At 42.4% G+C, this 22059-nt stretch overlaps 1 protein-coding gene across 2 annotated transcripts in view; it reads right to left on the bottom strand.

Annotated features, from left to right (window-relative positions):
• Positions 1-1749: 1749 nt before the first annotated feature.
• CKAP2L (cytoskeleton associated protein 2 like) overlaps positions 1750-22059 on the bottom strand; it is a 34572-nt gene continuing 14262 nt past the window's right edge. The window contains exons 5-9 of one of the 2 annotated variants that reach the window (XM_082357829.1): positions 19753-19960; positions 14090-14245; positions 8990-9053; positions 7253-7442; positions 1750-5812 (exon numbers count right to left, since the gene is read on the bottom strand). In XM_082357829.1, the coding sequence (XP_082213955.1) occupies positions 5587-5812; positions 7253-7442; positions 8990-9053; positions 14090-14245; positions 19753-19960 (844 nt within the window). In that variant the 3' untranslated portion in view covers positions 1750-5586. Of the gene's footprint in view, positions 5813-7252; positions 7443-8989; positions 9054-14089; positions 14246-19752; positions 19961-22059 lie in introns of those variants that run through there. The other variant, XM_082357830.1, reaches the window with a different exon arrangement.

Consider the following 22059-nt stretch of genomic DNA (forward strand, 5'->3'; position numbering starts at 1 on the left):
GGGCTCCCTTTTCTGTGGCATCACTGGGCAGGAAGCTGGCAGCTGGCGGGGGATGGGGGTGTCTATGCATAACTGGGGACTCCAGGAAGGCCTCACCACTGGCGGAGCTCCTCCACCTCCTGCTGCATCGGTCCCTACAGATGCCCCATGAGTCAGCAGCAGAGCCAGAATGGGCCAATCTGGGTCCCGCCTCCCACCTCCTCTCCTGCAGCCAGAGGGTGAGTTGCTGGGAAGTGGGAGGAGCCACCTGGCTGGCCCAGGAGCTCAGCGACTTAGGGGCTACCCCGGGGCTAGAGCAGGGGTCCCAATGGAGCAGTATCAACCCGAGCGGGCATCTGGGAGATTTGCAGGAGCTCTTTTGCCTTCAACTGCAATCATTCCTGAGTATTTACATAGAAATACACATTATTTTATTATACATTGCTTTTCATTTCTCCTATGTTATAGTTAGGGTATTATATTGATTTTTAAGATTATAGAGACAATCATATTATCTATGAATTTCAAATCAGGATAGGAAAGAAGAAATGAAAATATTTGTTTTATGTATTTAGTTTTTAAATTGAAGTATAGTTGATTTACAATGTTGTATTAGAAAATATTTGGATTTAAAATGAGGCATTGGGTCCGAGGGGGCCGAGAACCACTGGCTGTCAGCCCAGACTCACAGGTTCTGCTCAGCGGGGTCAGCTGACTGCACTGGGGCCCTGCACCTCTCCACACCAGTTCTGGCTCATTTCTCTGACAGATCCGTCTCCGCCCTGGGAGAGGTTGCAGAACACAGGCTCTCCCTGGCCAGGCTTCCTCTCCAGGCAGCTTTTATGGACACAATGTGTAGGGGATTCTGCTTTGACCCCTGTTACTCTGTGCTGCCTGACTGCCCTTGAGTGCAGACTCGAGTTTTCTTGGGTGGCAGGCTCAGCTCCTAGCCTGGTTCTCCAGCCCCAAGCCCTGCAGGAGGGTTCCTGTTTCTAGCCTGGCGTTCCTGGGCCTTGATTTTCAAAATGCCCGTCTCATCGGTTCCCTTTAGATTGGTGGCTTTGAGCTCAGTGTGCATTCTTCCCACCGTTTTTTTTTTTACCAAGCACCTCCCGCATGCCCGACAAGGTAGAAACTGAATTGTAAGCCACTTTACTACTGCCCAGGAGAAGCTCAAAATTCAAGCACATCAATACTTTAATCACTGCTTTGCAACTATTTTTCCCTCCCAGCCCACCAAAGGGCTGGACCCACTTCCCATCTGCAACTACGTGTTCTCAGGGGATGTGTTGGTTTCTCTACCCCTTCATCTCCATCCCAGCCCAGACTAGGGCATTTTGACACATTTTCTACCCCTGGTTGGGAGTCACTGTGTGAACCTGGGAAGGTTCCATAACCAGCTTTCTTTGTTTCTTAGAAGGCTGAGGGCAGAGAGAGAGGCGAGGACCAGGAGGGCTGCACGGAGGCAGACTGAACCCAGGACACAGGCCGGCATCACGGTCATCTTCCACTTGAAATATTTTTCAGATAACAGGAAAAATACGGAAGAGAGAAAAAGCAACCATATTGGAATCTCCTAAACGTAACAGATTTGGAGCCCAAGAGCACTTCTTTTAGGTAGGAGGAAGGTGTCTTGCTCTCATCCTGGAAGGCAACCCTCCCTGGCCTCTGGGCCGTTTGTGTGTAACAAGTGGAATTATTTTGCCCAGTTCCCCTGAGTGTATCATTTCACATCCAATTTTATTTCTATCCTTTTTTTAAAAAAATTAATTAATTTATTTATTTTTGGCTGTGTTGGGTCTTCGTTTCTGTGCGAGGGCTTTCTCCAGTTGCGGCGAGCAGGGGCCACTCTTCATCGCGGTGCGCGGGCCTCTCACTGTCGTGGCCTCTCTTGTTGGGGAGCACAGGCTCCAGATGCGCAGGCTCAGTAGTTGTGGCTCACGGGACCAGCTGCTCCGCGGCACGTGGGATCTTCCCAGACCAGGGCTCGAGCCCGTGTCCCCTGCATTGGCAGGCAGATTCTCAACCACTGCGCCACCAGGGAAGCCCTATCCATTTCTTTTTAAAAATAGTATTTCCGGGACTTCCCTGGCGGTCCAGTGGTTAAGACTCTGCACTTCCAATGCAGGGGGTGTGGGTTCGATCCCTGGTGGGGGAGCTAAGATCCCACATGCCTTGTGGCCAAAAAACCAAAACATAAAATAGTAGCAATAGTGTAACAAATTCAATAGAGACTTAAAAAAAAATGGTCCACATCAAAAAAAAATAAATAAAAATAAGATTTCTGTGCACTTTTGATTCCGTTACTAGTAATGATAATACCTAATCGGCTATAGATGACCTCATTAACTGTTCTTTCCAGGTCACTGTGAAAAACAGAGAGATGCCCAGACATCTTTGAACTTGATGTATACATGCATTAAAAAGTCCTACTCATGATTTAAAAACTTGATTCTTTATTTTAGTCGGAGCTCCTCTGCGGTGTTAATAAGCCCTGGCCCTTCTTGTTCTGATGTCACTGATTTGAGTTCACTTTTCATGTTAGTGGTATCGTCTGGCATTAATATTGGAGGCTTAGAAGGAATATATTTACATGTTTGAAATGACAAAACAAACTCTTGAAGGAATTGGTCTGTGGCACAGTTCACTAGTTTTATTTTCTGTGGATAAACAAGGGAAACATTTGGAATATCTGAGGATAAATAAGGGACAACAGGCTGCGTGCTCAGAGAGTTCACAGTCATTTTTTTTAACCTCTGTGCATTTCAGAAGCTTCCAGGCCTTTCACGCTTCTTCCTGGGTTGACTTTTGGGCCTCAAAGTCCTGCAGGGGTAGGTTCTCCAGGCAAGAACCGGGTATCCCTGGCCTTTTGTCTTTAAACACTAGATTTTTATTCAAGGGGTAGAGGATAGTATTTTACCAGGAAGACTGCTCAGACCCTCCTCAACTCTTAGGAACTCATCTGAGGCAGGGTAGGGTGGGAGATATTTCTAGCTGGGGGTTGTTCATTTGATGTATTTTTTTTTTTTTAACCCTGTGTCACCTCTGTCCTCATTTATCTGCACCTTAGAGATGTACTCCATTACTCCTAAGACTGTGGTAGACACCGACAGTCATATCCCATTTCTGGAAGAATTTTTAGTTGGGCATGTGGCCACCCAGAAGACATTTCCCAGCCTTCTTTGAAGATGAGTGGGGACACGTGACCAAGTTGTGGTCCCTCCCATCCTAAGCAGAGATAATGCATCCAACTTCCAGGTGACCTTAAAAGGAGAGGGTGTGCCTCCACAGAACGGTGGAGTCCGTTCCTGTTAAGCGACAGACTGTGAGCGGGAAAGAGGTGGTCCTAAGGAAATTAGGGCACGCTTATTAGAAGAAGGACTACATGCCAGGCAGGCACAACAGATGTCTTTTACAGCATAAGTACCTGTACCCAGTAAACAGTAATAAATGTGAACTGTCATGCCTCCTCCTCTCCTCGTCTTCGGGTTCATGGTCATTCTGCACCCGGATGCCAGTGTATAACCATCCTTATTTATCTTCCTTTAACACTCCCTTTACACTCTCCCCTTCTAAGAAGCTGAACATTAGACTTAATTTCTGCTGAGGCCCGTACCTCCCCTGCAATTCCCTATGAATCTTCCTCCCAAGTGATTAAGGGCCTGCTTCTTACCTTCCCTCTCTCCCTCCCTCCTGCTCCAGGTATCTAGGAAGAGCTATTTACTAAACAAGAGGGTTACTAAGAATCTACAGAGAGCTCCAGAATCACGGTGCAGTTTTCTGTAGTTGCTATACCATCCCCATCACTTCCACATCCTTTTATATCCCGAAGATGCTACTTAGTCCAATCAGGCTGTTTAAAACCTCCAATTTGTCAGTTTGAAAACTACACGTTATTTGATGCCAGTGGTTCAGCCTACATTGTTAGTACCCAGGGTGGTACTGTGAGACGTGCTGCTAGGAACTGGCAATAGCGAAGCTGTTCTCTTGAGAACTGAGCTGTAATACTGAGACGATGCTCTGAGGGGAGAGAGACGTAAAATCACTATAGACACTGATTCCCGGTCTGGGTGGGGGGTGTGCGCATTAGGTGGCAAGGATGAACCGTTTGAAGCCAAAGAACAGGTAATGCACAAAGGGCGGCGGTGCAGGCCCAGTCAAGAGGACTGGTCCATGGATGTGAGATGGAGGGCCTGAGGTCTGAGGCAAGGACGTTCCTAACAAGGAGGGACGAGCTTCAGGCTCTTTTTGTCTTGTGATTTTGAAGATTTGATTTCCCCAAGCCCCATTTTCAGCTTCCAGGACTTCTAAGCAATCCCCCGGGGAATTTTTTGGCTTTAGAGGTAAAGTGAGTCTGTCTAAAGGGAAGGGAGAGCCTAGCTGTGTGGATTCCTGCATTCTGGTTGTGGTGACAATCTATTTCTCATCAAAAGTTAGTCTAGTAGCATTATGGTTTTATACCTCAGTTTTAGGAACCTCGTTTTTATAAATCTGACTTAGAGAGATGGATCTGCTTCCCTCGCAATGGAAAAATCCACATCAAGGTGAGTCCTCCAGGGTAATGGGTGTTCCCTGTGAGGCCTCTTGGGATAGCCTATTGGTGTTCCCCAGACAAACCCCTAATTCTCTAGGCCAAGCCACCATCACTGTTTTCAGTAATAAATATGATAAATGAATAACCAAGAATGAACAAAAGTTAATTGTTTTTTAGATGATACATAAATATTAAGAAAACTAAAACCTAAAATACGCTGACTAGGTTTTTCTATACATTATATTTACACAACAATTCTCATTTTACCTTTCCAAAAGCGGTTGCCCAGGAGGAAGGAAAGGCGACCTATGAGAGTCTCTGGGGCTCAGACGTCTTCTCAGGCCAGGTGTCCCCTAGCAGAGCAGAGAACTGAAGAGGCAAGGGTCCTTTCCCCACCCGTCTGCTATTCCCTTTTGTTTTTATTTGAAGCATTTCTCAATAACAAATGCAAAATTAGGTTTGAATATAAAAAGCTAGATGACCAACCCCAGTTCAGGATTGTGTATCATTAAGGAGGCCAGGCCCAGAAAGGATGTGAATTACCTCTCATCTCCAAGGATCTGTGACGGAAGTCAAAGATCACACATAAAAGTCCTTTGTGACCTCTGAGCGAAAGGCACAGCCAGCATAAACTCAGCTGCAAAACGAGAGGATTTGACCAGATGGTCTGTCACGTCCCAACTAGCGGGGAAGGCTAGTTTCTACGCTCAGATCTTCCATGCTGGAAGGACATGCCCTCTCTGCTAAGGTGGATGCAGGAAGGAAAGTGTATCATATTGCGGAATTGACCTCCTGATGTAAAAAATAACTATGTTGGGATTAAGGTAGGTCAATAAAATTCAAATTTTTACCATACTTGTGGGGTAAGTTAATTTTCAAAGTTTGAAATTTAGGTATGCTGTAAAGCTGTGGCAAACTGCAGTCTTAAATAACCAAACTTTCCCATGGAGATGTAAAATCTGAGAGTAAGCCCAGGGAATTGCTTTCCAAGCCCAGGCCACCTAGGTAAGTGCATTTCTTGTCTCGTGGAGGCTCTGAAACGTCTCTCTTTTAAAAAAAAAAAAATCAAGAAATTACGACTCAAGGACTTGAAACCCTAATGTTACCGGCAAAGCCTCATTTTTGCGGAATATAAAACACTCTGTCTCTTCCACTTCTAAGAGTTCGCTGAGAGAAGCCACCACTAGGTCATGTTCCTGCAGCATTTCCGGGTAGCGGGACACTGCTCGCTCGATCCTGGCCGAACGCCGTACAGGAGTGATAAGCTTCATGTCTTGCACTTCCGGCATTCCGTTTATTCTGAGAGACAGCAAGAGATGCATTCAAAACCTTCTAACTTCTTTCAAAATTCTACTTGTTAGTCTTTATTTTTTTTCTTATTCCCTAATAAAACACAAGAGACGTGTCTATCGCAGCTCTCGTCCTAAGATGGACTTTCCCTCATTGTCAGAATGAACTTGGTGGTGTCCACCTGCTCTCAGATGCTGTCAGCACAGGGATTTAACTGAATGAAGTGTTAAGTGTGGTTTTATTTGAAGTCAGCTACTTGGCAGTTGGTGTTTGTTTATTCCATAAGCTTTCAAAGAGCTGACAGGTTTTGAGGAAATTGGGCCTAACACCAAATGAGGCTGGACTAATGAATTCTAAGATTCTTTCTAACTTTGACAGTAAACTATTCAAAAAACATCTTTTAAGATGGTGGACCAAACCACAGATTGAAACTGGAACAAATTAGGCATCTTCCTGGTAAACTTGAATGCATTCCAATCACAGGCAGCCTGGAGGGTAAGCTGCAGAGACCTTTCCACGCAGTGAATCGTGGTCACACATCACAAAACCACTGATTACATTAGCCTCACAAAACTCGTGGCCAGTCTGCTGAAAATGCTCATCATCAATTCTGGAGACAGTAAGAGGTGGTCTTCACGTCCGCTGCCTGCCTTCATCCACCCATGAGCTGACTACAGTGGGGAAATGACAGGTCTGAGACAGGAGTTTAGACTGGAAGAGGCCCAGCTGTGCTTTCCAGAGAACGAAGATACAGAACTGTGGTCCTGGTGCTTTTGTTTGGAATTTTCCTTTCAAGAGCGTGAACAGAGATTGACGTTATACTAATGTTTTAGAAAATGACATTGATACCCTGACACAGTTGCTTAAATTACTATGGATTCTTAAACTTACACTTGTCTCAAAACCAAACACTTCTGATACTATGCGCAGTCTCTAAGTAGCACATGCCCGACTGCCTCCCTGTTCTTACAGGGCTATTCACAGCTCCTTCCTTCCCACAGCTCCAGAGGGTGCCCTGCTTGGCAGTGTGTGCAGCACCCCTGCTTCTGCCCCCCAGGACTGGCCGGAAAGGTGGGTGCGATCTGCAAGTGCAGCACAAATGAGGGTGAAGAGGGAGGACCAATGCCAGGAGGGAGGGGTGACTCCACTCCAGCAGCCCTCCTGACTCTGGCAGCTCCTTCCTCATTGCAGGTCAGGTCTCCTTGGGGGTGCTGTGAGGGGGGATGGCGTGTGTACAGAGAAAGGACACAGATCTGCCTGGCACTGGTTCCAACCCTCCCCTCACCCTCAGCTCCTTCGCTTAACACCAAAGATGGATTAGACCACCTGGTCCTCGTGTGAGGCAGAAGGTATCACTAATCTGATGGTATCCTGGATCTGTGGAGGAGAAATTGAGAATTGGACTTGAATTAGACCTGTGAACACAAGCCTGCTTTAGAGTTTGCTTACCTAGGGATCGGGGCGATCTGTAATTTGATACCAGGATGATTATCCTGTTCTGACTTGGTTATTTGGGGTGTTGCTGAAACCTGTTCCCTCTCTTTTGGAGGAAGACAAGACGTCCCAGACTCCATCTTCTCGGCCAGCATTTCTATTGATGTTATATTAGTTTCAGCAGCTAAAGAGTCAGAGGTAATTCCTGTGTATACACGGTCAAAAAGAAAAGATTTAGCAACTTAATACTGAAGCTAAAAAATCAATAAAATGAAACAGCAGTATCTACAATGATTTCTCAGTGATCCTTATGGATTCCATATACTAAATAAAGAGTAATTGATTTGGAGTGGGACTTATAACTAGTTTTTCCTGCTAAGCCCTGTAGTAACACCCTGCTACATCAGGCCGTCCTCCTAACCAGCCCTCCAGGCAGCCTTGGGGCCTGTAAGAATGGATCCCTGCTACCCTTTCAACATTCTGAACACATCCCCAATCTCTTATTCACTCTCGAGGGAGCTCCCTTAGTGACTAATCATTGGCCTCTTCTTACCCTTACATCACACCTTGGATCAACTTTCCTGACTCATTAGGGTTAATTCACTTGACCTTCTGATCCCTCCCTATCCAGGTGTGACCATATGGCTATCACCTTGGACAGTAGGTGAAAAAATGTCTTGTGTTGACACAATTTGCATGATAGCCCAACCATAACAACCAAAATTAAGGGAAGGAAATCAGGCTGAGACAGACAGATACTGTGGCTGGAGGCTGAGACCCCAAGAGAGGCCAACAGGGGCCAAGAGGTGAGAAAGGCATGGATTCCTGTCTCCTCTTTTTATCCCTTTGAAGAACACTGCCACACATTATAAACAAGTACCTGAATTGTAGCATCATTCTCAGTAAGAGGACCACTGAGTATAGGTACTCTACAACCTTATTCCCAAAAGTAACGGGTTAGTTGGCTGTAATTCCTCATGACTTGATTATTCCCCAAAGGTCAATCTACCCCTTTGTTTTTTTTTGGCTGCATGGCACGCGGGATCTTAGTTCCCCGACCAGGGATTGAACCCAGGCCCTCGGCAGTGAGAGCGCGGAGTCCTACCCACTGGACCACCAGGGAATTCCCTAAACCTACACTTAAAGGAAAAAGATTTGTCACCTTCTAAGATTATAAAAATAATCCATTTTATTTTCTCAAGGTAGCTTTTTTTTTTCCACTAATATAACAAATATTATAATTAATGTGCCACTCATTGTATTTGGCACATTTTTCATAGAAGAGTTGTCTAAAGGTCTGGCCAATGACAGTAATGGTGGATTAAGTGAAATGATTCCTGAGATGGGTATGATTTAAAGGTATAACATGAATTTGGATGTATACGTGTTGGTGGGCTTGTTATGATGAAACATGTTAACTTAAACCAAAGCACCTCTCCCATATGCCTCAGTCTCTTCTGGTAAAGAGTCACTTGCCTTCTCTCACCTTCTCTCCAGGGAAGCAAGACACCCTAGTCTAGGCTGCTCTGGTGGAAACCTTGTTTGGTGTTGAGCAGTATATTTACTTGTAATAATAGAACAGAAATGAATCCGCTGATGATGAAGGCCAAAAGGGCAGGCCATGGAAACCAAGAAGCAAGAGGCGTTTCAGGGGACTTACAATTACAACTCTTTTTGTACCCCCTATGTGTTCCTCAATGACTTTTACTTGAGTGGCTGGAGGGAATGAATTTAAATACAAAATAGTAGTACCTTCTGTGGTTCTGTCTGGGTCTTGCAAAATATTAAGGACAACTTCCCGCAACTCTTGTATTGGCTGGAAGGAAGAAAATACATGAACAGTATTAAAAACATTCATGGAAAACAATGATCTAAGGAACTTATGATGTTGTTCAACATCAAACAGACTTTTTATAACAAAAACATTTCCCTTTTTATCTCTTGTCTAACTATAAATAACATTTAAAAGGTTTCAGTTTTAGCTTTATAAGAAAAATAAAGGAACAAAGAAAATGTTGGTTAAATGCTGGCATGCTTGACTTTTTTTTTTTTTCTTTTTACACAAAAATGCAGCTTTTATATGAAATCACACCAAGAGATACACATTAAACTCAATAAAGTTAACTGTGGGAGGAAGAGAATGATAGTTGGGTGCAGGAATAAAAGAATAAATAAAATGAGAGGCTTCGCATAGAACAACCATGACGATGTGTCACGAACTGTGAAAGATGATCAGACCTCCGATACTCTGAGAGGTAAATAGGTACCTCTTATTTTTGCATGGGGGCTCACATTCTCAGAGGGCTAAGACTAGTACATATGTGGACAATGTGAAATCTCTTCACGTCCATCCTGGGCATGGAAGTCTGGATATGGCAAAAGCCAGACAAGTCCATTTTGTGGATGCATACCATACTGTACTCCAGAAGTTAAATCTAGTCTGTGTTTGGGGTGCTGACCCTTAGCAGGCTGGACAAGTCCATTCTATGGATGACATATTTAGAGTCTCTGAGGGCAAACTAACCCATTCTTCCTTGATGGCGAGTTCAGAAACGAAAAGTCTGTCAAATCTGTTCATTGGAAAGGTAGCTCACACACTCAGAAGGCTGTACGAAACAACCTTTGCGGAGTGGGCTCAGACACTGCTTGCTTTGGATAAGTGCATTGATGTATTGTGGAAGTCCTTTCTGTGGAGCAAGGGTTCAGCAACTCTGAGTGACAGCAAATAATCATTCTGTTGGATTGGGATTTACTCCTTCTGAAGACTGAAGCATCCTATTCTGTAGAAGGCACCTCAGACGGTCTACTGGTGGGCAATTCGAGAAACTGGCTTCAGGAGGTCTTTATCAGGAGTCTTCCCGTGCGGCGCCCTTCCCAGTCTCTCCTCTTGGCGGTAGCTGTCTCTTTGTCTCTTTCTCCTTAATTGCCAGGTAAGCAGTGTGCATCCTGCGGAGCGACCGTTCCTCGCCCCACTGACGTGTGCCACGCCGGGCGAGAGCGAGGTGTGCGAGTGGGGGGAGTACCGGCTTCTGACGTGCAGGCTTGGGCTTCTCCGGGGCGGGTGGGTCCCGTGCTCCGAGGTGACAGACACTTTTTGGTTGGTGCGAGGCTGGCGCACTATATGTGAGTGCGAGGGGTGGCAGTGACCGCGACAGCAGAGACCTGGTGGGGTGGGGGGTTTTCTCACGTGGCCGCCGCCATCTTGTTTTTGGCATGCTTGACTTGAATGAAGAGAGGTATTTATGGAACGTTGTCTATAATAAAATTTCTCTAAATCAGTTTTCTTATTGACTTATATAATCCCATTGAAGATGTGTTCCCACATAAAGATTCTAATCCAAAGATGTAAAGCGAGCCGTACGGAAAATTTGGCATATGTTTTTAGTGTTGTCTTAACTGAATTTTTGTTTTTATTATAAAAGTCATATATCTTATCACAGAAAACTGAACAATAGGTCAAATTTGAAAAGAAAAACCACCCATAATCCCATCATCTAAATATAACCTTTAGTTAGCATTTTGGGCAATTTTCCCCCAGCCCTTCCTTTCTTTCTTCTTTTACTTGGTAAAATAACATAAAAAACAATAAAAAAAACTATTATAGAAAAGTAATTTTCTGATAAAATTATCTGAGATAGTCATCCTTTTTAAAGCATGTTAACCAGGCCATGAAGCAGAACATCATAAATGAACTGTACGTTCTCATAGGAACATAATATTTGGAGCCTGGTTTTCCTGACCTGGGACTCTGTATCAAGTAAATAACAGATATAAACTGACAACAGAGCATAAAAGCAAAGGTACCTATACATTTTTACAAAATCTAAAATGCTGTAAGCTTAAGAAATGGGAATAAATGTACAGAATATATTGCAAAAGGTCTTAATTATATAAAACACTCATCAAGTATATTTTGTATTTTCACAGGCTTCTAAAGACGATGCATTGAGTACACATTTTTTTTTTACACATTTATTTCTAATCACTCTTGAAACTCTACTGAAATTATAATAAAGGGATTAAAAAGGAGGCAATAACCATGGGGAATAGAAGAAACAGCAACAAGATTTTGGAAGCTCGAATGCAGAAGGAAGAGGTAAGCAGTTTGACCAACTTGAAAGAGCCAAATTCTAAGCTGGCAGTGTGGCTAAGAAAGAACCTGATTCAACCCCAGAGCCTCTGAAAGGCTGAGGAATGGATGGAGGGGTCAAAATCAGGAGGGCTCTTGAGCATCTGTCAAAAAGCAGTCAGACCTGGGAATTCCCTGGCGGTCCAGTGGTTAGGACTCGGCGCTTTCACTGCCAGGGCCCTGGTTCAATCCCTGGCTGGGGAACTAAGATCCCGCAAGCTGCGTGGCTCGGGAAGTAAGCAAGTAAATAAATAAAAACGGTCAGACCTCCAAATCCACCCTGCATCCCTAAACTCCATGCAGCCTGGTGACTGTGCCCCTCCCACCTTCATCCAAACAGGAAACTGGGCATGTATCCTCCAAGTCTCTGGGGGATATCATGCAAGATTGAGGGTGGGAGTGCCTACTGAAAAAAGGGATAAGTGAAAGTTTCCACACTGAAGGTTGAGACACCCAGCTCTCTCCTCCCCCATAACACCTGGTAGCCTGGTTTCTAGTTCCTGGGAAGAAGACTGGATGAGGCTTCTTCAGAGAATATAACCAGTCTTAGAAGGAAGACCTGAAGACACTGATATTGAGGGTTCTTCAGTCAACTGACTCAGCCAAATCACCCTATGGTAAAGCCTCATCTGTGCCCAGAGTTTTTAACAAGCTTTTTAAAATCCACCTCTTATATTGAAACAGCCCAGTTTCACTGGCATCTGAGTAAAGCATTTAATGAACAGTAGAGAACAACGCCCTACCCACCAAAAAAAAAAATGGTGAGAGAAGAAAAGTACTGGAGAAGGATCAGGCAATGCAGGAAGAAATGGGAATCTGAGGGTTCTGGTGAAAGGAGATCCCAGAATGACAGCCAATAAAGACAGGGGTAAAGAACAACCTGTCGAGCCTGGAACAGATCAAGAAGGGTCTGGAAGAAAAGTCTCTGAGAAAAAGAAATCAATAGAATAATGTTTTGAAAGTATGGAGAAATTTAGATAATTATAGAAGCGTTTGAGAATTATATAATAAATACTCAGAAAACTAAGCAAAGGGAAAACAAGAAAATAATTTCAGGAAAATTAGAAAAAGTGGCCGTACTTGAAAGGCAAAGTAATCATAGTGTATACCACATGGCTCAATGCATATTTCTCACACAGTCATAACAATGTAAACACTGAATAGTGACCAGAATTTCCATATGATTCTAATGGAAATATGGAGGACAGTAAAAGTCTGCAGGGGTGATAGGGGTGTCTATGTGTGTGTGTTGGGGATCTGTGTGGGTGTGTGTGAGAAAGAAGGTTAGATCCTCATGCTGTATAGTTGGATGTCTACAAATCATGTCTAAAGAGAAAAAAATCAAGAAATAGTAATATAAGCATGTTATCTGAAACTATCAAGGTAACAAAATACTCAGTTTGCTCTGGGAAGTGGGAAATGGGAGGGGAGGGAAACAGAGGCCTTATGGAACAGACCTTATCAAATTATTTATTTAAACTATGTCCATGTACAAGTCTGATTTTGAACAATCATGGAAAAGGTATGGTAGAATATATGATGACATGGAAAGTGGTATTACAGGGAAAAGAGTTATGAAACTATTTAATGCAGTCTTTGTTAAAAAAATTATATATAGGGCTTCCCTGGTGGTGCAGTGGTTAAGAATCCGCCTGTCAATGCAGGGGACACGGGTTCGATCCCTGGCCCAGGAAGATCCCACATGCCACGGAGCAACTAAGCCTGTGCACCACAACTGCTGAGCCTGGGCTCTAGAGCCTGCGAGCCACAACTACTGAAGCCCGTGCGCCTAGAGCCCGTGCTCCGCAACAAGAGAAGCCACCGCAATGAGAAGCCCATGCACTGCAACGAAGAGTAGTCCCTGCTCGCTGCAGCTAGGGAAAAGCCCGCGTACAGCAACGAAGACCCAACACAGCCAAAAATAAAAAATACATTTATTAAAAAAAAAATTATAATAGACAGTGGTTTTACTAGGTTTTAGGATTAAAAGTTACTTCATAAAATAGCCCTGAATTATTGATTTATGGACATTGATGTGTTGGGTTTAATATATTTTTAGGTTCTTTATGGTGAGGTACGACTTTCTTAGTATTGGCTATTGACGTTACATTATTATTTTCTATGCTATTACTTTTCACAAGTGCTTATTTCTTTCTTTTTTTTTAAAAATTAATTAATTTATTTTTGGCTGTGTTGGGTCTTCGTTTCTGTGCGAGGGCTTTCTCTAGTTGTGGCAAGCGGGGGCCACTCTTCATCATGGTGTGCGGGCCTCTCACTATCGTGGCCTCTCTTGTTGCGGAGCACAGGCTCCAGACGCGCAGGCTCAGTAGTTGTGGCTCACGGGCCTAGTTGCTCCGTGGCATGTGGGATCTTCCCAGACCAGGGCTCGAACCCATGTCCCCTGCATTAGCAGGCAGATTCTCAACCACTGCGCCACCAGGGAAGCCCCACAAGTGCTTATTTCTACAATGAGTGTAAAGTGAGACATATTCGCTTGACAAGAAAGTGATTCTATTGGTTTACATTAACACTATATTCTAGAAAATAAATATTTTAAGTAAAATGTTCATAAAGGACATATTGTACTTCATATTTTGCATATAACTTTATGAAGTGAATTAGAAGCTTTAACATTACATTACATAACCGCCATTTTGCAAACAACAGAGAACTCATATGAAAGAGAAGTTTTAAGAAGTCACCCACTCAAGACAGATACTTACTCTGGCCCCATTTCTAATGGCATCTTCATATAGCCCAATAACATCAAAGGTGCCTTTACTTGCCAACAACTTTGCTTTGCAGATCCAGAATTTAGCAAATTTTTCAGCCTCAGGAATACTGGACAAAATGGCAAATATTTCATTTGAATGTACACCCTGGAAAAAAGAAAAATACCCAGAGGTAATTATTACTGTCTTGCTGTTACTCTCTCCTAATACTTATCATAGAAGGTATGCAGAAATCAGTCTGATCAATATTTTTTTGAATTAAAAAAAAATTCAATTTTATTGAAGTAGTTTATATAATAAAATGCACCCGTTTAAATAGTATGTTTTGATGAATTTTGACACTGATCGTTAAATTTTAAGTTAAGAGACCAAATAGAAAAATATTTATCATAGTTGAAAGTAAGAAATATGTTCCACATTTTTATGCAAAACCAAAACCAAACCAAACCAAACCAAACCCTGGAGTAATCAGCCATTCATGTATTTCTTACACATTCATAATAATGTGAACACTGAATGGTGACCAGTATTTCCGCTTGACCCTAACAGAAGAATGAAGGATGGCAAAGGTATGCAAGGGTCATGGGTGTATATGTGTGTGTGTTGGGGATCCACACAGGTGTATATAAAGAGGGTTAAATCCCACAAAAAGGAACTTTAAAATGGCTTCACTGGTTTGGTCCCCTTCTGCCTTGTACCAAGAGCAGCGCAGTGACGTGGGCCAGGAGGAATATGAAGAGCTACCATGCCCAGAAACCCGGGCACTGGCACACTCAGCCAAGCAGCACCTCCTACTTCTCCTGAGATGGGAAAGACACAAGGGTAAGTTCACAGTCAAGAATCATTAATGTCTGAGAAAACCAACACGACATGAAAGAGGCATAAAACTTAACAACCAGAAGAATGAACACTGGAGCAAACAGTTGAGGGAGCAAAGAGAAATACAGTTTAAGGGTACTGTAGTCAGGACAGGAATAAAGACGCAGAAGTAGAGAATGGACTTAAGGACACGGGGAGGGGGAGGGTAAGCTGGGACGAAGTGAGAGAGTGGCATGGACTTGTATATACTACCAAGTGTAAAATAGATAGCTAGTGGGAAGCAGCCGCATAGCACAGGGAGATCAGCTCGGTGCTTTGTGACCACCTAGAGGGGTGGGATAGGGAGGAGGAGAGGGAGACGCAAGAGGGAGGAGATATGGGGATATATGCATATGTATAGCTGATTCACTTTGTTATAAGGCAGAAACTAACACACCACTGTAAAGCAATTATACTCCAATAAAGATGTTAAAAAAAAACCTGTAGTCAATATCTTCAGAGTGATAAGAGAATATTGCCATCATAAAATCACAAAACTAGAGTGAATGTTATGAAAAAGAACCAATAGAAAGGCAGAACGGTGGCATGGACACTGCTGAAGTATAAATCAGTGAGCTGAAAATTTGGCTGTGGAATTCTTCCAGAACCCAGTGCAACAGAACAAAGAAATGAAGAGTATAAAAGAAAAGTTAAGAGTTCTGGAGGATACATCTATTACTCAAGAATTCCAATATCCATGTAACAGAATTTCTAGAAGAAAAAGTAGAGAAAGAACAAAGCAGAACATACACTCAAAGCAGTTGTAGAAGAAAATTCCCAGGGACTGAACAAAGAAACAAGTGTTTAGACTGCAAGGCCCTCAGAGAGCTAAGCAAGATGGATGAAAAAAGACCCATACTTAGAAAACCAAGGAGGGAATTCCCTGGTGGTCCAGTGGTTAGGACTCCATGCTTCCACTGCAGGGGGCATGGGTTCGATCCCTGGTCGGGGAACTAAGGGCCTGCAAGCTGCATGGTACAGCCAATTAAAAAAAAAAAAGGATAAAAGGAAAATCTTAAATCCTTCCAGAAAGGGGAAAAAAAGGATTACCTATACGGGAATGAGAATTAGATTGACATGAGACTTTAATAAATCAATAATTCCAGATGTAAGCAAGAAAATGAAAGAGTAACTTCAAATTTTCCAGAGAAGACCATGTGAATTTAGAGATTTCCCCCAGCCAAACTATGAATCCAGCAGGAGGGTGAAATAATGACATTTTTACAAGCATAACAACTCAGAAAGTTTACCATTCAAAAACATAAAGTTACTAGTGAACAAACTTTAGAATTCAAGTGGAAGACTTGAAACAAAAGTAACCACGAGAAGAATATATAACTTGCATACCATGTTTGAACTCACACTTACCACTTTCTTTTGTGATTTCAATTTATATGCTTTCTTTATGAAATAAAGAAAACTGGATAAAGAGATGAGGGAAAATAAACCAAAAAATAATTCATGTAAATTGAATTACAAAATAAAACGGCAGAGATAAAGTTAAACATATACACAATTATTACAATAGATGTATATGGGCTAAATGCACTTTTTAAAAGCAGGGAGTTCCAGATTTGGTTAGAGAAATTAAACTGTATGTATTCATGAGACATACATTTAAAAATAAAGGGATAAAAAAAAATTTACTAGACAAATTGTAAGAACAACAAAGCAGGTGTGGCAAGATTAATATCAGACAAAAGAAAAATCAAAGCAAGTCAAGAATCTTTAGTACCTAACGACATAACTTTGAAAATAAGAAAGTAAACGTTGACAGAAATACAAAATGAAATTATCAATCACAAATCACAGTGCCAGTGAGGGACTCTGGCATATTTCTTTCAGAGAGCAATGGATACCCATGTAGAATTTTCTGTTCAACAGAGAATACGTATCCTTTTCAAACACTTTTGGAACATTCACCAAGACTGATCAGACATTAAGACCAGAAAGAAAATTTCAGCGTTCACCAACCACAGTGCAGTATAATTAAAAATTGACAGCCAGAAAAAAACAAAAAAAGAACCCCCAAAAACCCAACACCAACAAAACCAACTACATATCTGGGAGTTAAAAGATACTCTTCTAAGATAACTTTTGGATTAAAGAAGAACTCAAAATGGAAATCTCAAACTAGAAATGAAAACGAGAACATGTCAGTTATTAGGCTATGATCTCTTAGCTCTAACCCCTTTTATCCTCTGCTTTGTTGTGCAGAATTCTGTAAATGTGCTGGAATTCTGTAAATCACTTTCTGTTTTGACAGCAGTTCTCTGATGGGCTCGGCCAGTATGGGGCACTAGAGAGAGGTTGCAGGGCTGGAGAAGGGAGGGGACTGCCTCTTTCCCATTTGCTTTCATCACCCCAGCAATGGTCCTTCACTCTGGCAGCAGCAGTTGGTTCTAGCCTCTACCTTTTTTCCCTGGCATTCACAGACTCTGCCTCACTGTGCTCCTTCAGAGGCAAAAGCACCAACCGGGTAGCTAGCATCGTTTTCTCAAGGTCTGAATCCCAGCCCTGCAGGGCCCCTCCTCCAGCTCCGGTGGCACCAGCATTGCTAGTAGTATGCCCTCCTTAGAGTTGGAGTCCCACTTCCACCAGGGTTTGTCTCTCCTCGCTGCTAGGTTCTGATATCCCCAACCTCTCTTTGTTCCCCTAGACCCAGTGGGCGCTAGCTGCTTCCTAAAGTTATTGCCACCGTTACCTGAGATTCATTTTTGCTGTCAGTCCTGTGTGTCGCACCCATATCCCCTTTGATGATTCCTTTATCATTTTTGTGCACACAGGCTCACAAAGTACTTTCAAGTCCAACAGCCAGCATCTGTACCTCTTTGTATGTGTCCACAGAGTCAGAAATGCCTGGGCATTTTTGACCCCCCAGGGGCAGCCATTAATCAATGATCATGGAATTACTAATGTTGCAGTCCCCTTGCCCCCACAACTCTGAGAGGTGTGACTTGCACTGTCTCCAGAGCTCCCATGCGGGAGTGTGCCACAGTTATCCTCCATGAACTTTGCTTGATACCACAACCCTGCTTGCCCTCTTTCCCCTCCTGGTCCCACATCCCCAACTCCCCTCCCAGTTGTCCCTTGGAACCTCTTCCTAATAAATTACTTTCACACAAATTCCCCTCTTAGGGTCTGCTTCAAGGAAACTCACATAAGACACTGTGAAAACAACCTTCATATTACATTCTTTCTATTTAGATACCTTGTGTTTCTGTTTTTCTGACTTGACTCTAACTGATACATAACATTACCTAGTCAAACATGAAGGATATGACCAAAGCTAAATTCAGAGGCAAATTGATAGCACTAAAAAATATTTTTAATAAAATAAGACTGACATAAATGCTCTAAGCTTTCAACTAAAAAAGCTAGAAAAAGAAAAATCAACATAAAAATAGATGCAGACACTGATGCAAGAGAAAAAAATAAAACCCAAAAGATGGCCTTTTAAAAAGTTGAATAGAGAAATCTTTAGCAAGTCTGATTTAAATAAAAGGCACAGAATTACTAAAACTGGCTCAAGAAATACAAAACCTAAATAGACCAATGACCATGGAAAAAACTGAAAAAATATAAAATTATCCCCCAAAGTCCAGATGATTTTATAGGTAAGTTCTTACCAAACCTTCAAAGAACAAAATAATTCTAATGAATCTCAATTGCAAATAAAATATTTTCAGGGTACAGGAAAAAAGGAAAATACCCAACTCATTTGACAAAGCCAGCATAATACTGATACTAGGAAAACACAAGAAAAGACAACCAAAGAACACACATAAAAATCTGAAATAACTGCAACTCACAAAACCATATACTTCATTTCTCTACATACCTATACTGTTAAGTAAATGCATAAAAATTGTCTGGAAGGAAATGGGCAATAGTGGTCACCTCCAGGGAGAAGCCTGGGATGTGTACCTTGTGTGTGTGCATGTGCACCTGCGCAAGTGCTGGGAGTAATTTACCTGTATTATTTGAAATGCTTTTAATAATAAAAATGTATTCAGGTATTTTTTTAATGCAATGAAAACAAGAGAAAGAACAAACAAAGAACTGAAGTTTAATTCCACAAAAGAGAAGTAGTTAATGTTTAACTGAATCTAATGAAAAAACTGCCCAGAGTAGACCTAATTTGAAGGTTTCCCTTTTTTGCTGATGTACAATACTACCAGTCAAACAACAGAACTGAGTTTGCTTTAGGCAAGGACCTTAGTATAGAAGCCTATCCAGTTATTTTTTATTAATATATTTTTCCTTCAAGGAATATCCTAAGGATCATACCCTTTGCTTACCATTTACTTTATCCTTATCTGCAAAATCCAAGATACAATTTAGATGCCATTCATAGCTACCTAGAGTCTTTAGGATAATCTAATTCTACATGAGGCCTTGCCTTTTGACTTTAGCTTCATATCTAAATGTCAAATGTTTACTCTTTGGACCTCAATACATGAAGAAGGCAGAGTTCCTTTTGGATCCCTCTGGAGCCAGACTACTTGGGTTAATTTCCCAACTTCTCTGTGCCTCAGCTTCATTTGTAAAGTGAATACAGTAATAGTCATTATGTAATTGTATGAAATAATATAAGTGCTTAGAACAGTACCTGGCATACAAGAGTCATTATTTAAGTACATGTTTATTATTATTACTATCCTTCCTCTCTATTAAAAGGAGGAGCTAAATTTCTGCTTAGACAGAGGTTATCTCCCCTACACTATATTTAACAAAAATGTTAAAAAAAACTCTAAGATTCAGCAAAGCTTTGGGAGCTTACTGTTCACACTCACCCGTTCAATGAGCTGCAGACATTCTGTCAGAGTGTTGTTAATTTTACTGGATAGTTCAAGTTGTGCTTTCTTTTCTTCCTCTTCTTTTTCCATACTCTTCCAGAATGAAATATTCATTTCCTCTATTATTTTTCTTTTTGTTTTAAGTTCCATAGGAGGCCGTTTATAGATCCTCCCCTTAGATTTCTGCCATTCTTCCAATTGTTTCCTGTTATACAATTAAAGAGGGGGATGGTTTTAGGGGTTTTTTCTGGTACATGGTTAAGCTTCTAAAGTATGACATGCATAGATTATCACTGAACACCTTCAACTGGAAAGTCAGGAGAATGTTTTAAAAATAATTTACTAATTGGTATTGGAAGCAGTGGTTGCCCCCACCCTTCAGAAGGCAGACGCCAGATGGATTGGTCGGATTACAACAGGTGGTTAGCATCTCCATCTTCAAACTCCTTAATTTCCTGATTATTCTTCAATATTTTTCTCTGAAAATTTGTATTTTACCTGTATGCTACTCCTGACAATTGCTGTCCTATGACATCCCTCCATCTCTGAGATCACTAACTCAGCACTCCATTTCTTTTTCTTTTTAAATTAATTAATTTATTTTTGACTGTTGGGTCTTCGTTTCTGTGCGAGGGCTTTCTCTAGTTGCGGCAAGTGGGGGCCACTCTTCATCGAGGTGTGCGGGCCTCTCACTATCGCGGCCTCTCTTGTTGCGGAGCACAGGCTCCGGACGTGCAGGCTCAGTAGTTGTGGCTCACGGGCCCAGTTGCTCCGTGGCATGTGGGATCTTCCCGGACCAGGGCTTGAACCCGTGTCCCCTGCATTGGCAGGCAGATTCTCAACCACTGCGCCACCAGGGAAGCCCTCCATTTCTCTTATCATAAGCTTTGTATCTGCCACTCAACCAGACTCACCAAACCTGTATCCTGCCCTCAGTAGGGTCTTGGCCACTCAAAGCGACCCACTTTGCCCAGTTCCTTAGCTCTCTCCTGACCACACATGACCCCCTCTTCCCCTAACGAGATCAGTAATTTCAGGGCTCTTTTCTTAAGCAGCTGGTCTCTGACGGTGCCAAGTCCTAACCCTCGCTCTCCCCACACTGTTCACTCTCCACTCCTGCTCTGAGGCAGTCCATAGACTACTGCTGAAGGAGGCACCAAGACGTGTAGGCCCAAGCGTCTGAATGTAGGCTCTTCAGTTTCTTTCAATTACAACTACATGTTTATGACTCACAAACGTACATTTCAGCCCAGATCACTCTCTAGGGTCCCAAACTTTGTAAACTCCAGTGCCTAACTGATATCTTTTATTTGATGTCTGGCAGGCATCTAAAATTTAATATTGTTCAAAACAAAGCTCTTGATTTTCATCTCCAAATCTTTTCCCAAACAGCCTTCCCTACATTGGTAAACAGTGCCCCAATCTACCCAGTTGCTAGGGCCTAAAACGAGGAGTTGTCTTGAGTAGTCCTTTCTTTTCCCCACGTCCAACACATCATCATATAATCAGTATTGATTCTATCTCCACTACCACCATTCTTGTCCAGATCACTGTCACCTTCTGCTTGAAATGCTGCAGCAGCCTCCTAACTCATCTCCTTCCTTCCACCCTAACCCTTTTCAAATTCATCCTGTGCACAGCAGCTAGTGATCTTTACAATGTAAACCAGAGTCACGGCCAGGAACTTTCCATGGCTCTTGGAATAAAATTCAAAATGTTCTCTGTGGCTGGAGGTGCAGTGCAGGTTGGTTCCTGCCTAGTTCTCCAACCTCATGTCACACCACTCTCCCCCTCACTCACTGCCTTCCAGGAGCATTTTTTCCGTTACTTGACCCAAGCTCATTCCTCCCTCAGGGTCTTGTATTGTCTGTCTTCAGTCCTCTGCTCAAATGACACCTCCTTGAAGAGGTAATTTTCTGTAATTATTCTGTCTTAATCAACAGGTTGATTTTCTGTCTTTTCCACTAGAATGCAAGATCTATGAAGACAGAAACCTTGGCTGTCCCAGTGCCTAGCGTAGTGTTTAGAAGACGTAAGTGTTTAATTACAGTAAAATTCACCTTTTTTGGTACACAGTTCTGTGAGTTTTGACAAATGCATGAAAGCATGTGACTGTGACTACAATCAAGATATAACACCCTCAAAAATGCCCCTGTGTTCCTCGGTGGTCAACCCTGCCACCCATGCCAGCTCCCGGCAGTCACTGAGCAGTTTGCTGTCCTTGTAGCTTTGCTTTTTCCAGAAAATCAGTAACTATTAAAAAAAAAATGTTATTTATTTATTTTTGGCTGCGTTGGGTCTTTG

This window comes from Balaenoptera borealis (assembly GCF_965194805.1).
Source record: "Balaenoptera borealis genome assembly, chromosome: 15".
NCBI classification, from domain to species: Eukaryota; Metazoa; Chordata; class Mammalia; order Artiodactyla; family Balaenopteridae; genus Balaenoptera; species Balaenoptera borealis.